At 48.5% G+C, this 15441-nt stretch overlaps 1 protein-coding gene across 2 annotated transcripts in view; it reads left to right on the forward strand.

Moving 5' to 3' along the window:
• The window catches only part of ABTB2 (ankyrin repeat and BTB domain containing 2), a 199121-nt gene that overhangs the window by 166514 nt on the left and 17166 nt on the right, over positions 1-15441 (forward strand). Inside the window, exons 4-7 of one of the 2 annotated variants that reach the window (XM_003412287.4) lie at positions 5906-6058; positions 7640-7805; positions 12269-12358; positions 12897-12998. In XM_003412287.4, the coding sequence (XP_003412335.3) occupies positions 5906-6058; positions 7640-7805; positions 12269-12358; positions 12897-12998 (511 nt within the window). The remainder of the gene's footprint in view (positions 1-5905; positions 6059-7639; positions 7806-12268; positions 12359-12896; positions 12999-15441) is intronic. The other variant, XM_064288307.1, reaches the window with a different exon arrangement.

Raw genomic sequence — 15441 nt, forward strand, 5'->3', positions numbered from 1 at the left:
AGCTTGCTGGCAGGCTTTTGCAAGCTTTACATGTTTATACTTGTCTGAAGTGGGGGTGAGGGAATTGGCTGGACTCGAAGCCTGCAGCTGAGGCATTTAATAGGACCAGATTTCTATAGCCTTTTTTTTTTTTTTTTTGCTATTATGTATTTTCTCTTAACAGATACTAAAATAGTCATTAATAATGCTTAACATTTGTTGAGAACTTAGTCTGTGCCAAAGGCTGTGCTAAACACTTTACTTACATCCTTCCATTCATCTTATGAGGCAGTCCTATTATTTATACCCATTTTGCTGATAGGGGAACCAAGGCTGAGAAAGGTGAAGGTAACTTGTAGAAGATTGTACAGTTGAACTTAACTGGCAGTGCACTGAATTCCACCCCAGACAGTCTCCCTCCAGAGTCCAGCCACTTGATTTCTGTGCCATAAGTACAGCTGCTATCATGTGGAGTCAGAGGTAACACCAGAAAGGGTTCTCATACTAGAAAAAGCCTGGAAACCATGAATGTAAGTGATCCACCCGAGGTTACAGAGCCAGTTCAGTTGCTTTGAAGGAACTGGAACTTTCTCCCAGAAAGGGGTCTAGGATCTTCAGATCCCTGAGCAGGGTGAGTGAATGCCAGCCATACAACACTCTAGGATTCACCAGACCTAGTGTACCTGGGGGCAGAATCTCAGCCCAGCACCCACTCTCTTAGGGATCTGCTTCCAGTTCCGGTTGCCATTGAGTCGGTTCCGACTCGTGGTGACCTCATCTGTGTCAGAGTAGAGCTGTGCTCCATAGGGTTTTTCCAATGGCTGGTTTTTCAGAAGTAGATCACCAGGCCTTTCTTCCAAGACACTTCTGGGTGGACTCGAACCTTCAACCTTTCAATTAGCAGCGGAGCACTTCAGCTATTTACACCACACCAGAAACTCCATAGGTATCCTTAAGTGTGGTCAGGGGACCCCTGGGGTCCCAAAGGTTCTTTCAAGGAGTCCACAGGGTCAAAACAGTTTTTATAATGTTGAGAGGTTATTTGTCTTTTCACTTTCATTTACTCACAAAGATTCAATGGCATTTTCCAGAGACTGCATGACATGTGATGTTATCACTCTGGTGGTGAATGGAGTGTGAACTTGTGTATTCGTGTGCTTTAACATTTCCTCAGTTTTAATTTCTGATACAGTAGATATCAATAGATATACCACAGTTAAATAAAGCTTTTTGAGGTCCTCGATAATTGTTCAGAGTGTAAAGGGTGTCCTGAGACCAAAACATTTGAGACCCACTAAAAAAAAAAAATTTTTTTTTTTTTTTTATTCTAAGGTGGGTCTTAGAAACCCTAGCGGTGTAGTGATTGTGCTACGGCTGCTAACCAAAAGACTGGCAGTTTGAATCCACCAGGTGCACCTTGGAAACTCTATGGAACGGTTCTATTCTGTCCTGTAGGGTCACTATCAGACGGAATTGACTTGTTGGCAACGAGTTTTGTTGTGGTGGTTTTTATTCTAAGGTATCAATCTAGGCTAGCAAAGGGAAAACTCAGAGGGCAGAAGGGCTGAACTAAAGAGGTTTCTTCAGCCCTGACCCACTCTCCCTGGTTCTGGCACTACAGACATCTCCATTCTGACATCGAAAGACTTGCAGCCAAGCTCAGACTCAGGGAAAGGCAAAAAGAAGGAAACAGCATTTTTCTTCAGGAGAGGAGAAAGCAAGAGACCTTGGGGCCCAAGCAAACATCAGTCATTCCCAGCATTTCCCTCTGGGGCCCTTTCAGTCTGGAGCTGTGATGCAGCCATGGCCATTGGAAATGGGAGTTTTTATAGGGATTTTCCAGAAAGTCCAGTAATGTGGGCCAGCTCTTTTCAGCATGCCCAATGGGCTAGATGATATTATCAGAAAGGAAACAGTAGTCTGGGACCCACAGCCCTTGGGAAGGAAGTAAATGAGAAAGTCCATGAATTGCTTAGCAGCCTCCCTAACTACCTTGTGCTCTCTGCCCATCCTACTTTCCCAAGGGCCACAGGCCAGAGAGGTGGGTAGGCCAAGGAGAAAGGCCTGAAGAGCTCAGTTTTGGGCTGGCACAGCCTTATTTGTAGACTGGTGGGCACCAGCTGCCATCCCCAGAGGCAGAGGAATAATCTTAAACTCGGGATTTCTGTGTGTTGAGAATTTTAATCAGTGTTCAATAAACAGAAACCACTCTAGGTATTTTAAGCAGGAAGAGATTTGATACAGGGAATTAGGTGCTAACAAAATCATTGGAAGGACTCAAGGAATAGGCTCTAGATTTAGCCTCCAGGAATGACTCCAAGAACAATATAGAACTGGTCCATCAGGGGACCTGCTACCTCTGAGGCAACTCCCAGAGCTGAGGGTTTGAGCACACACCCCTGGAGCTGCAGTTCAGGTTTGATGCTGGATTCAAGTAATCTTTGCTCTTGCTTCCACCACTCTATAGCTGGCTATAAAGCACCCAGGAAAGTGGAAAATGGACACTGGAATGCTCTATAGGAAAGAAAAAAAAAACCCAAAGCTCATGCTTTCATGATCTGGATGGCCAGCAGAAACATACAAAAGGCACAAAGGTGGCCTCTGCCTCACATCCACCTACCAGATCTAGGATCTCTCCTGCACCTGCATCTTAATGTAGAAACTAATTTGCATCCAGAACCCTAGCTGCAGAGGTGTCTGGGAAATGTAGTTTTCAATTTCCCACATCTCCAACTGAGGCAGTAAAGTGGAGGCTGAACAAGCCAATCTTAGTATCCATCTATTGAGGTTATCAGTACTGCATGTTTTCATGTGCTAAGTTCTGAGAGGCACAAAGCAGGAGAGTGAATCAAGACACCACCTGATTAGACTTCATGATTTCCAGAGTTCCCTCTTGGGTTTCCCTAGTACAGCTGGGAGATGCCCGCTTAGAGTTTTGGTAGCCACACTTGGCGGTTTGTCTTGGCTGTTGGCCACATGAGAGAAGAATGGCTGACAAACTCATGAATCATCTTTTTGCTTACACTTCAGTCTCCAACTCTGACAGTTTAAAGCATTCCTTCTTAGATCAGAAGGATTGATATATAGAAGTGTGTCTCTGAGTTTGCCTTCCAGACTTGTAATGTTTACCAAACCCAAACCCACCGCCGTCGAGTCGATTCCAACTCATAGCAACCCTATAGGACAGAGTAGAACTGCCCCATAGAGTTTCCAAGGAGCACCTGGAGGATACGAACTGCTGACCTCTTGGTTAGCAGCCATAGTACTTAACCACTGTGCAACCAGCGTTTCCTGTAATGTTTAAGAGTTGTAAAAATCTAATGTTTTCGGGGGGGTGGGAGGGGATCCAAATGGGCATTTATAATCAAGGGAGATCTTGTAAACAAAGAGATAATTCATGAAGGAATTGCTGTTTCTTCCTAGACTACGCAAGTTGTCCCCATACAGTCCCAACTTCCCACTCTAATGAGTCAACATTTTTTGTTATTGTTTGCCGTCAAGCCGATTCCAACTCATGATGACCCTATATGACAGAGTAGAACTGCTCCATAGGGTTACCTGGGCTGAAAATCCTTACGGGAGTAGATCGCCAGGTCTTCTCTCTTGCGAAACCACTGAGTGGGTTTGAACCATTGACTTTTCAGTTAGCGGCTGAGCACTTTAACCACTGTGCCACCAGGGCTCCTTGAGTCAACGTTACACCCTTGAAAATTACACAGCATTCTTTTCTGGGCAGCAGCATGACTTGGTCCATAGCTGAAAACTTGGATGTTTTCCGTGAAGTTACTGATGGTCATACATACTTTCAGGTATTCAGCAAATGTTTACTGAGAACCTATTGTGTCTAGGCCCCGTGCTGGGCATGTTTTGGAGACTGTAGAGATGAGAAAGACTTTGTCATCGTCCTAAGGAGGGATAGTCTAATCAAGAAGATGAGATGCATTGCTGGAAGAGAGAGCTCTCAGGGATCTCAGGGCAGAAAGAGATTTTGTGGGCGGGGGGAGATTCAGGGGTCTGGAAGGAATTATGGAACTGAGCCTTAAAGATGAACAGGATGTAAACAGGGAGAGGTAAGGGTTGGTTCCTTCTCATGAAGAGGTGGGAATGAGCAGGGAAGGCTTGAGAACCAGGAGTGCCTGCTGGGCTGGTGTGTGCCTGTGAAAGGGACGAGACAGGGCTGGAGAGCAGGTACAGGCATACATCCTTGATGACCAGAGCTGGCGAGGCTTACTCACTTGGGTCCCTCCCCACACCAATTAGTACACTCAGCGAACCAGTTAAGTAACTCAAACCTGGGTATATTTTCCGAAATGATAGAACCAAAACATGAAAATAACTTCCCAAATGAACTACCCTCAAGATCACATTATTTTGTTGCTGTTGTTTTAAAGCTTCCTTTGCCCTCAGAGGAGAAATGTCTAAATCTTTGAAGATGACATACATAAGCTTTTGGAGACCCAGGATAAGTGATCTGAGGGGCAGACTCTAACATGATTCCCTGTAGTTGATTCTCTTAGTAGCTGAGGAGAAAACAGAGATCTTGTTCTGTGTCTCTAGGAAAAAGATGGCGGTGGCAGTAGGGGCCCGAAGCTCAAGGAGCCCAGGGTATCAAAGGGAGTAGAGGGTGAGGCAGAGAGGCCCGGCAGCCTGGCCTGGTGCCCACCCCTGGTTCAGATTAAAAGGAAGGATGGAGGTGGCAGGCATCAGGAGGGACTGGAGAGTACAGGCGGGAGCTGGGCTGCGGTCGTCAGAAAGCAGCCATGAGGGACAGGTGCTGGGGCTGCCTCATCCTGCAGCAGCGTGGGAAGAAAGCTCCATCTCTTCTGGGCCAAGCAGGCCCGGTTTCCATTGAGTTATAAAGCCAAAGACTGGCTGTTGGGTGCCCTACCACGGCGTCAAGATCTGTTGGACTGTGAAACAGCCTCCTGAGGGCTTCACCACAGAAGACTTGCAGAACTGGCATAGGACAAGAGGCAACCTGACCTCAATAGTGGGCAGACCCCACCTCCCTGGATGAAAGAAAGAGCTGGGTGGAGGGAGGAAGAGCCTGGGGAGTGGGCTGAGTAGGGGCCTGGATGGTAGTACCCTGCCCGTTGCACAACGCCAGGGGGCACTAGTCACATTCTGTGTGTGTGGCGCCCCCTGGTGTCATGTAGAATACATTGTGAAAGGCACCCCCTAGAGTTTGCAACTCAGAGGCCTTGCTGAACTGCCTCTTCCTGCTTCTGTGTAGCTGCCCTGCGCCTAGCTGCCTCACGCTGTGGCTGTGGGTTCTTAGCTGCTACACAGACCCCCTGGGACCATTCTTCCCAGGAGGACTTGAAACTTGCACCAAGCTGTGGGCACCTGTGGCCTTGCACAGGCACGACATAGAGCTCACCTCAGCCCAGATTCCGGTTGAAGAAGGAATGACTACTGGTTAGCATGATACGCATTATCTTACTTAGCCTCACAACAATCCTGAGAGATAGGCGTTACCCCATGTTACAGATGCAGAAAATAGAGACTTGGGGTATGTTTGTGTGTGGTGATGAGGTACCACAGCTGCTGGTGGCAAAGTCAGATTTGGAGCCTGGGTCCATTAGACTCTTCTCTGTACCCTACAGGGCAGTCTCTCCCCTCTGCCGAGAAGGGGCAGGAGTCCCCAGTTCCATGAGTTAGCAAACCTCTTCTTTCATTGACCAACTAAGAGCCCTCAGGTTGTGATCTTGACCTGGCCCATGACAGGGTTTCACTGGAATGGGGGGACAAATTGAGGTACCTATGAGGAAAAGAATCAGATTTCCTCCATGCCTCACAGACTGAGGGTGGGAGACACTCTTATGGGGTGATCAGCCCACGCGGCCATTCTCTGAGAGCTCTTGTCCTAAAGGAAGTCTCCTGCCACCCTCCTGGGGGAGCCTAACCTTCTCTCCGCCCCTCGCAGACCCTTCATGCTGCTGCCCCCACTGATGGAGTGGATGCGCGTGGCCATCACGTATGCAGAGCACCGCCGCAGCCTCACTGTGGACAGTGGCGACATTCGGCAGGCAGCCCGGCTACTGCTGCCTGGCCTGGACTGTGAGCCCCGGCAACTCAAGTACGGCCCTGGGGAGAGCAGGAGGGAGGGCTGGCTTCCATGTCTGCCCTGCAACCTCTCTGTTCCCTTCTCTTGGAGATTGGGAGGGGGCCAGAGAGCAAGACCACAGCCCATTTGAGTTGCTCTAAGGATGCCGTCTCCAAATGCCAAGCCTAAGTATTGGAGCTGGTCTATTCTGGACCTTGATTGCTTTCCAGATGCTTCTGCAGCTCCTGGTTCAGCATGCAAACCAGACACATGTTTGGATTTGGCCAGAAGAGTTCACGTAGTCTGACTCTTTGGGATATTTGGGGAGTGAGGGGAGGGCCTGGGCCTTCCCTTTCTCTCTTCCTGTAATTGCCACCATTTTCTTGAACACTTACTAGATGTGGAAACCCTGGTGGCGTAGTGGTTAACTGCTACGGCTGCTAACCAAAAGGTTGGCGGTTCGAATCCGCCAGGCGCTTCTTGGAAACTCTATGGGGCAGTTCTACTCTGCCCTGTAGAGTTGCTATAAGTCGGAATCAACTCGACAGCAGCGGGTTTGGTTTGGTTTTTGGTTACTAGGTGCAGGCACTGTGCTGAACCTACCTCTTTACAAGCATTATCTTAGTCATCATGACAACTTTTGAAAAGAAGGGCTATAATCCCCATAGTACAGATGAAGAAACCGATGGTCAGAGAGGAACAGTAACTTGCCCAAAAATACTCAGCTAGCAAAGTGGCCAAGCCAAAATTTGAACTCAGTTCTGAACATAGCCTCTAAGCCTGTGTTCTTCATTCCTCTCTTGTACTGGAGCAGTATGCTGAAGGAGTTCTCCCAGAGAAGGTTCCCTCTGGCCACCCTTGGTCTGTGAGAGCCTTGCATCTTCCTTTTGACCCTTTCCCCAAACCTCCATTATGGCCTCCTCTGTCTCCATGGCACATAGCCAGAACCTTATTTTAGGATGTGAACTTTCTATACTTTTGCCCAACCACGTATTGGAAGGTTGAAGCTGCCTATTAGAAATTTGTAGTACACCGTCTATAGATGCAGGTTTTATCTGAGAGGTTGAGCTTATCACAAATGGGATTCAGGGCCAGTCTCCACTGTCTCCTTAGTACTTCTGAGCCTTACCAGGAAGCCCTGAGGAGAGGAGAACATAGAGCCAAATGCTAGAACTTGACCACAGGACCATTTTATAGATTGAGGTGCAGCCTTCCCTGTGCAAAAAGTATACAACCAAGCATTAATGGCAAAAGGCCGGGCTGACCTTTCCTCTTCCTTGGAGTAGTCCCTGGTCGATTATTTTAGAATGGGACCTTGTCTCCTGACAGTGGACAGCTCCAAAGAGCTCAGAACACTTTCTCTGTTATCATGTGTATGGAAAAGAAGAGCTTGTGTTCCTTTCTCCCAGATGTTCCCAGCTGAGGCACAGAACATGATGAGGCCAATAACTGCTGACCTGATAGTAGTTCACAGTCCTCCCCACCCATGCCATCCTCACTGCACACACCCAGCCCAGCACATCGCATCCTGTTTCATTGAGGGCCAGTGTCCTAGCAGATAGGGTCCATGTACCCTCGGTCATGCTCACACACCTCCGTGTCTCTTCTGGGCAGGCCTGAGTGCTGTTTCAGTTCCTTCCGGAGGCTGGACGCCAGAGCAGCTACTGAAAAGTTCAACCAGGATCTGGGTTTCCGCATGCTCAACTGTGGGAGGACGGACCTCATCAACCAGGCCATTGAGGCCCTGGGACCGGACGGGGTGAACACCATGGACGACCAGGTAGGTGCTGAGAGCCCCTCAAGGCCAGGCTTAGAGACCAGAGATGGGAATTTACAGTTGCCAGAGTTGGTGGCAGAGCCCTTTCTGTCCTAAACTTAAGACTTGTTCAGCTCTTAAGAGGTAGGCTACCTCCTGATCACGCCCTGCCTGTTTCAGGTGGAATGTCTTTGGAGACTTTCCTAAACTCTTATGGAAAACCTTTGACAAATGGATTTGGCTTCCCGTGCTGGGAAGCTGGAGGTGCAGGGTGCACCCAGGGTGGTGCAGGGCTGGAAAGAAGACCAAGAGTCAGCTTGAAAAATGTTATGGATAATAATTGTTGACACTTGTATTAGAAAAGACTCTGTGCCTACTATGTGCCAGGCACTGTGCAAGGCTCTAGGAGCCAGCAGTAAACAGTGCCCATAGAAACCCCTGCCTTCATGGAGCTAACATTTTAGTTGGGGGAGGGCAAATATGACGCATAAGCACGTAACATAGAGCACGTTAGATAGTGAAAAGCAATAAGGCATAAAATAAAGCAGGAAAAGGAGTACAGGAGGTGTTGGAAGTAGTTTGCAAATTTAGCTGTAACTTAACTTGGGTTTTTTGTTCGTTTGTTTTGGTTGTGTTATTTTTGCTGTGAATAGCTAACATTTATATAGTACTTACTGTGTTCCAGGCGTTGTTCTAAGTACTTCAGTGTTCCAGGCACTGTGCTAAGTATTTCAGTGTTCCAGGCATTGTGCTAAGTACTTCAGTGTTCCAGGCATTGTGCTAAGTATTTCAGTGTTCCAGGCACTGTGCTATAAGTACGTCAGTGTTCCAGGCACTGTACCAAGTACTTCAGTATTCCAGGCACTGTGCTAAGTACTTCAGTGTTCCAGGCACTGTGCTAAGTACTTCAGTATTCCGGGCACTGTGGTAAGTACTTCAGTGTTCCAGGCATTGTGCTAAGCACTTCAGTATTCCGGGCACTGTGGTAAGTACTTCAGTGTTCCAGGCACTGTGCTAAGTACTTCAGTGTTCCAGGCACTGTGCTAAGCACTTCAGTGTTCCAGGCACTGTGTTAGGTACTTCAGTGTTCCAGGCATTGTTCTAAGTACTTCACATGAATTAATTCACTTAATCTTAACAACAGCCCTACGATACAGGTACTTTTATCCTCCCCATTTTATAGATGAGGAAACTGAGGTTGAGAGAGGTTGTGACTTGCCTAAAGCTACACAGCTAGTAGGGGACAGAGCTGGAATTAGAAGAATCCAGACAGTCTGAGTCCAGGCTTTTAACCACTATGGACTATTCCAAAATATAGAATGCATGCCAATTTGTTTGACACTATTGGGTGAGCACTTACTGTGTACTTAGGAGCGCTGCCCTCCCACGTAGAAGCACGGGGAAAGTTAAATGACAGTCAAGGGGCTAAATAATACCCTCAGATGAGATGACAACATAGTACAGGGCGCGATGAGGCATCAGGCAAACTATGTGGCCAGGGCAGACTCTGACCAGCAAGGAAGGCTCCCTGCAGGAGGGAGTTTCAGCCAAGCCTGAGGGGGGGCAGGATTGGGGATGGAGAAGGGATTCCAGGGAAAGGAATGATGGGGGCAAGAGCATGGGGGTGGGCAGTCTGGCATGTGCTGGGACAGAGGAGGGGGAGACCGTGGGCTGAAGGGCTCTCACAGGGCAGCAGAGATGGGGCAGGCAGGCAGTCATAGCCCCCAGAGGCCTCTGTCGATGTAGGTTTTAGGACCTTGCAGTAGTGCTCATCCCAGTGGGGTCTTCGTCCTCTTCAGCAGTGCAGTGGGGAAGCCCATAGAGTTTAGCTTTTTTACACAGACTGAGGTTTTTGTCCACCATTCAGTAGCATGGCAACTTGAGCAAGTTATTCCACCTCCCTGAGCCTCAGGCTCCTCACCTCTAAAATGGGGGATGATAGTACCTGCCACTTCAGGATATTGTGAGAATTTTATATCTTGCATATAGCGAATGTTCAAGAAATGTTACTTCTGATTTTTGTAGTCAATATAATGATTATGAGGAGCCCTGGTGGCGCAGTGGTTAAGCACTCAGCTGCAAACTGAAAGCGGCTCCACAGGAGAAAAGACCTGACAATCTGCTTCCGTAAAGATGACAGCCTAGAAAACCCTATGGGGCAGTCCTACCTTGTCACATCGTTTTGCTAAGAGAACCTACTCGACAGCACCTAACAACCACAACACAATGATTGTTGCTATCCCTGCAATCTGTCAGTCAGCCTCTTTTTATTTACCCTTTTTGTGTGTGTTGGGTAGGGATGGGACAACACGAAGTAGTTTCTCCTGACAAGATTTATAGCCTATTTTAAACTTCCAATTGTGTACAGATGTATGGAGAAACAACAAGTTAAATATGTGCAGAGAGGGATAAAGCTAAGCCAAATTTTTACTCTCTCACAGTTGGCTTTTCTCTCAATGCTCCATCCTGATGGTTCCCTAAGCCTTGGTATTTATAGAATGATCTGTGGTAAATAGTCCTCTTGACCCATGATTAATTTCAGGCCATTTCTTTATCTCTGGTTACTAGGCAAGGATTTATGAGGTAAGAAGATCTTGTCTACACACAAATAACCTAATAAATATCATCCCAAGGCTCCGGACAGCTGTGTGCGGGCTCCAGCTGTGGGTAACACTTCCCACTGCTGCCTTTGCTATTACTGGCCACAGAGAACCGTCCTCAGCCAGGGAGGCAGCCCCATTAACTGCCCACCTAACTCAGAGTGATGAGCACTCAGCTCTTTAGAGAGCTCTGACCTGCTCGGTAGCACAAAATGTTAAAGGCAAAGACATCTTAAACCTTAGGCTCCCCGAGTCAGGTCTGCATTCTACCCCTTGCTAGTTGATTGAGCTTGGGCAAGTTAATTCACCTTTCTGATCCTCATCTGTAAAATGGAGATGATAATGTTACCTGCTGTCAAGCCACCTCTGGCTCATAGAGACCTTATGCATAAGAGAACAAAACGCTGCCAGGTCATGATCGCCAGTATGTTCAAGTCCATTGCTGCCTCACCGAGGGTCTTCATTGCCCCCATTGGCCCTCTGCGTCACCAAACATGTCTTCCTCTAGCAATTGGTCCCTCCTGATGGTGTGTCCAAAGCAAGCAAGTCAGTGTTCTGTTGTGATCCATAAGGTTTTTCTTTCCTTTTCGTAATTTCTTTTATTTGTGTTATTGTTGTAGGTAATATACACAACAGAACACACACCAACAATTTCTGGGTGTACAATTCAATGACATTGATTACATTCTTCAAATTGTGCAACCGTTCTCAACCCTTTTTTCATAAGGTTTTCATTGGCTAATTTTCAGAAGTAGATCACTAGGCTTTTCGTCCTCATCTTAGTCTGGAAACTTCACTGAAACCTGCGCTTCATGGGTGACCCTGCTGGTATTTGAAATACCGATGGCATAGCTTCAGCATCACAGCAACATGCTAACCACCACAGTATGACAAAGTGACCGACGGGTGGTGGGGGGATAATAAAAGAGCCTCTTTAATAGGGTTGTTGTGACAAATGAATGAGATAATACACATATGTAATCACTGAACACGGGGACATGTCAGTATAACGTGGTAGCACTAATATTGTTATTGTTGTTATTTCAACTAGTTATAAGCTTACTCTGTACTAAGTACTTCATGCCTATTAACTCATAATCTTTCCAGCCACCCTGTGAGGTAGTTAGAAGTCCTGGTGGTGGAGTGATTAAGTGCTCAGCTGCTATCTGAAATGTTGGCACTTCGAGCCCACCAGCCACTGTGTGGGGGAAGGATGTGGCACACTGCTTCTGTAAAGAACGTTTTGTTGTGGTCTGCTGTTGAATTGATTCTGTCTCATAGTGACCCTGTAGGACAGAGTAGAACTGCCCCATATGGCTTTACAGAAGCAGACTGCCACATCTTTTCTCCCACGGAGCAGCTGGTGGGTTCGGACTGCCAACCTTTTGGTTAGCAGCCAAATGCTTCACCACTATGCCACCAGGGCTCCTTCTGTAAAGATTATACCTTTGGAAACCCTATGGGGCAGTGCTACTCTGTCCTATACGGTCTCTATGAGTTTGAATTAACTCAGTAGCAGTGGGGTTTTATGAGGTAGCTACTGTTGTTGTTCCCAGTCTAAAGATGAAGAAACTGAGGCACAGAGAAGTAAAGGAACTTGTACAAACTGGGAGAGCTGGCCCTGGAGCCTGGCAGCAGAGCCTATGCTCTGTACCACTCTGCCCTGCAGAACTTGTGGCAATGTCCCCAGAGTTACCCTTGGGGTGTCCCATGTACAGTGGACCTAGGAAGGGCAGGCTGGTCAAGCACAAAGCCCAGGAGAGCTCAGGATGAGTAGCCACGGCAAACAGGAGGCCTGGATCTGTGGTTTGGGGGCAGGGGCCTGTGGAGTACAAGTTGTTGTGTTCTGTTCCCAGACAATTGAGCGTATGCCTTTGGTTCACACAGGGCATGACACCACTGATGTACGCCTGTGCCGCCGGGGACGAAGCGATGGTCCAGATGCTGATCGATGCTGGAGCAAACCTGGACATCCAAGTAAGTCAACCCCAAAGAGCTGCCCCTGGGCTCCTCACCCAGTACGAGAGCACCCCAAGGCCTCTGTCACCCATGCGGTGATTTGGACAACTAGGTAGATGTGTCCTCAGAGTGCTGGAAATACAAGATGCACGGGGATCATAGTTACGAAAGAGGATTTTCCTCAAGACCTGGACTTCAGCTGAGTAGGAAAATGGCCATGATCCTGTTTCTTCAGCACTGTTCCCTTTTTACCAACCTGATACCAAGACATCCCTACCATCCCCAATACTTAGTCTAGCTTTGCCTCCCTCTGAGACATAAAGCGCTCCCTCTCTGCCATCTATTGCCGGGGGCAGACATCACCAATTGAACATCTAGTCTTTTGACCTTCCTCCAAGCAGTGATCCAGGCAGACATTACCAATCAATTGTAAAAGCCACTTGAGTTGAATCCTATTCACCAGCCCTGCAGGCACTCTCTCATCTCAGTTGCCTGTGTCAGCCCTCCAGGAATGTCACCCACACAGGATACGTTGATCCTTTGTGGCATTTTACAGGTCCCGAGCAACTCTCCCAGGCACCCATCTATCCACCCTGACAGCCGCCACTGGACCTCGCTGACGTTTGCTGTGCTGCACGGACACATCTCTGTGGTCCAGGTGAGCTCCTGCCAGGTCTGCAGCTTGTCCCCAGCTGCCAGGTGGGCTGGGCTCCAAGCATAGCCTCTGTTTCACCTGAGTGAGCAGCTGCCTCAAAAAACAGAGGTACAAATAAACTGAATGCTTCGAAGGTCAGCGAAGCAGGGGCAGGGGTTTGGGGACCATGGTTTCAGGGGACATCTAAGTCAATTGGCATAATAAAATCTATTAAGAAAACATTCTGCATCCCACTTTGAAGAGTGGCAACTGGAGTCTTAAATGCTAGCAAGCGGCCATCTAAGATGCATCAATGAGTCTCAACCCACCTGGATCAAAGGAGAATGAAGAACACCAAGAACATAGGATAATAACAAGCCCAAGAGACAGAAAGGGCTACATGAACCAGAGACTACATCATCCTGAGACCAGAATAACTAGATGGTGCCTCGCCAAAACCAATGACTGGCCTGACAGGGAACACAACAGAGAACCCCTGAGGGAGCAAAAGAACAGTGGGATGCAGACCCCAAATTCTCATAAAAAGACCAGACTTAATGGTCTGACTGAGACTGGAACGACCCCGGTGATCATGGCCCCCAGACCTACAGTTGGCCCACTACGGGAACCATCCCCAAACCCAGCTCGTCAGACATGAATTAGACTGGACAATGGGTTGGAGAGGGATGCTGGTGAGGCGTGAGCTACTTGGTTCAGGTGGACACTTGAGACAATGTTGGCATCTCCTGCCTGGAGGGGAGATGCAAGGGTGGAGGGACTTAGAAGCTGGCAAAATAGTCACGAAAAGAGAGAGTGGAAGGAGGGAGTGGGCTGCCTCAAGCAGGGGGGGAAGTAATTGGGAGTATGTAGCAAGTTGTGTATGGTGTTTGTGTGAGAGACTGACTTGATTTGTAAACTTTCACTTAAAGCACAATAAAAATTATTTTAAAAAAAAAGAGGTACAAAAGGCTGCCCTTAAGGCCTGGCTTACCTGGTGGACAGGACAGAGACCCATCTGGTTTGCCTCAAAGAGAGGCATTTGCTGTAAGGATATGTGTGGAATTTCAGGAAACAGGGCTCAGGTCACACAAGGCCCCTTGCACCGCCCTCCTGGCATCTCGGTTAGTGTCGTGCATGCTGGAATCTCTGTGAGCATGCTCAGTTTTCTCACCTATGACCATTTTTCTGACCCTTCAGCTTTTTTTTTTCCCTCATAAATTCTACTGCAGTGCCGACCCTATATCATGGCATCCTTCTGGTTCCTTCCCCCTCCCCATTTCCTAGTTCTTAAGAGAGGTCTCTGATTGGCCCAGCTCACCTGTCAGGCCCAGGGTTATTGTTACCCACCTTGGCCCAGGTAGCTGAGGCTGACATGAAGCTAGGGGGTAAGGGTGGTTCAGGCTCAGGAAGTGGGAGCTGTGGTCAGAATGGTTTCTCGCACCAGCAGGGCCACCAGCCACGCCACCACTCGACTCCAGGCTCCCTTGCTCCTCAGGGTTGCTGGAGTCAACAGGATTGCACGCCACTCTTTCCTGGGAGTTCATGTAACGCCCTCACTGTCCACTGGGTCATGAGTTCTGTGAGGGCAAGGGACCATGTCTAGCTTATTCATTGTTGTCAACCCAGCTCTGGCACATACTAGGGACTCAATGAATGGTGGTTAACTGCCTTGCTGCCATATCCTGCCTGCTTTTCTGTTAATGCCCAGCGCAGGGTTGAGTGTTCTAGACCTGAGTAAAATTCCAGCCTCAGCCCAGACGGCCTGGAGGACTGTGCCCTGGGCTTGTCTGGACCGGTGCCCAGTTTCACCTGATGGGCAGTCTCCCACCTTGGCACTGGCACAGGCCACAGTGCCAGAACTAGGTTCTGGCCGACAACAGTCTCCAGGCAGGCGGCTGTCCTCCCCTGCTCCCCCACTCACAGCAGTGGAGGCTGAGAGAGCCCAAGCCCAGCCTGCTCAAGCCGGACTCCTCACGCCTGGTTTCTAAGCAAAGGGGTAGGCCAGTGGTTCCCCTGGACTGCCAGCTGCGGGCTCTGAGGACAGTTGATCTCCAGAAGCCTGAGAAGAGTGGAAGGCCTCTCCCTCCCAGAGCAGCCAGGCAGGAAAGGCAAGATGAGAGCTGAAAGTCACCTGCTGAGTTAATGGGAAACATCACCTCTGCCCCAAGCCAAAGCCAAGCCTGGTTCAGCTAGAACTGCTTGGTGTCTGTTAGCCCTGCCCCATCTGTCCCCTGGAGAGGCCTGTACTTACAGGAATGGAGAAAGGCCACCTGGTATCATGGGCAGCAGGGTTCTGGCTCTGGCCCCAGCACCTCCAAGCCTTAAGAAGCTCGCTGAACCTCTCCCATGTGAACCGTAAAAGCCACTATTATTGAGCCTCTATAGTATATTTTTTTTATAGTATGTTGGGCACTGCTTCATTTAATACCCAATAATATTGCAAGACAGATCTCTCTTCCCATTTTAC

This window comes from Loxodonta africana, chromosome 7, assembly GCF_030014295.1.
Source record: "Loxodonta africana isolate mLoxAfr1 chromosome 7, mLoxAfr1.hap2, whole genome shotgun sequence".
Lineage (NCBI taxonomy): Eukaryota > Metazoa > Chordata > Mammalia > Proboscidea > Elephantidae > Loxodonta > Loxodonta africana.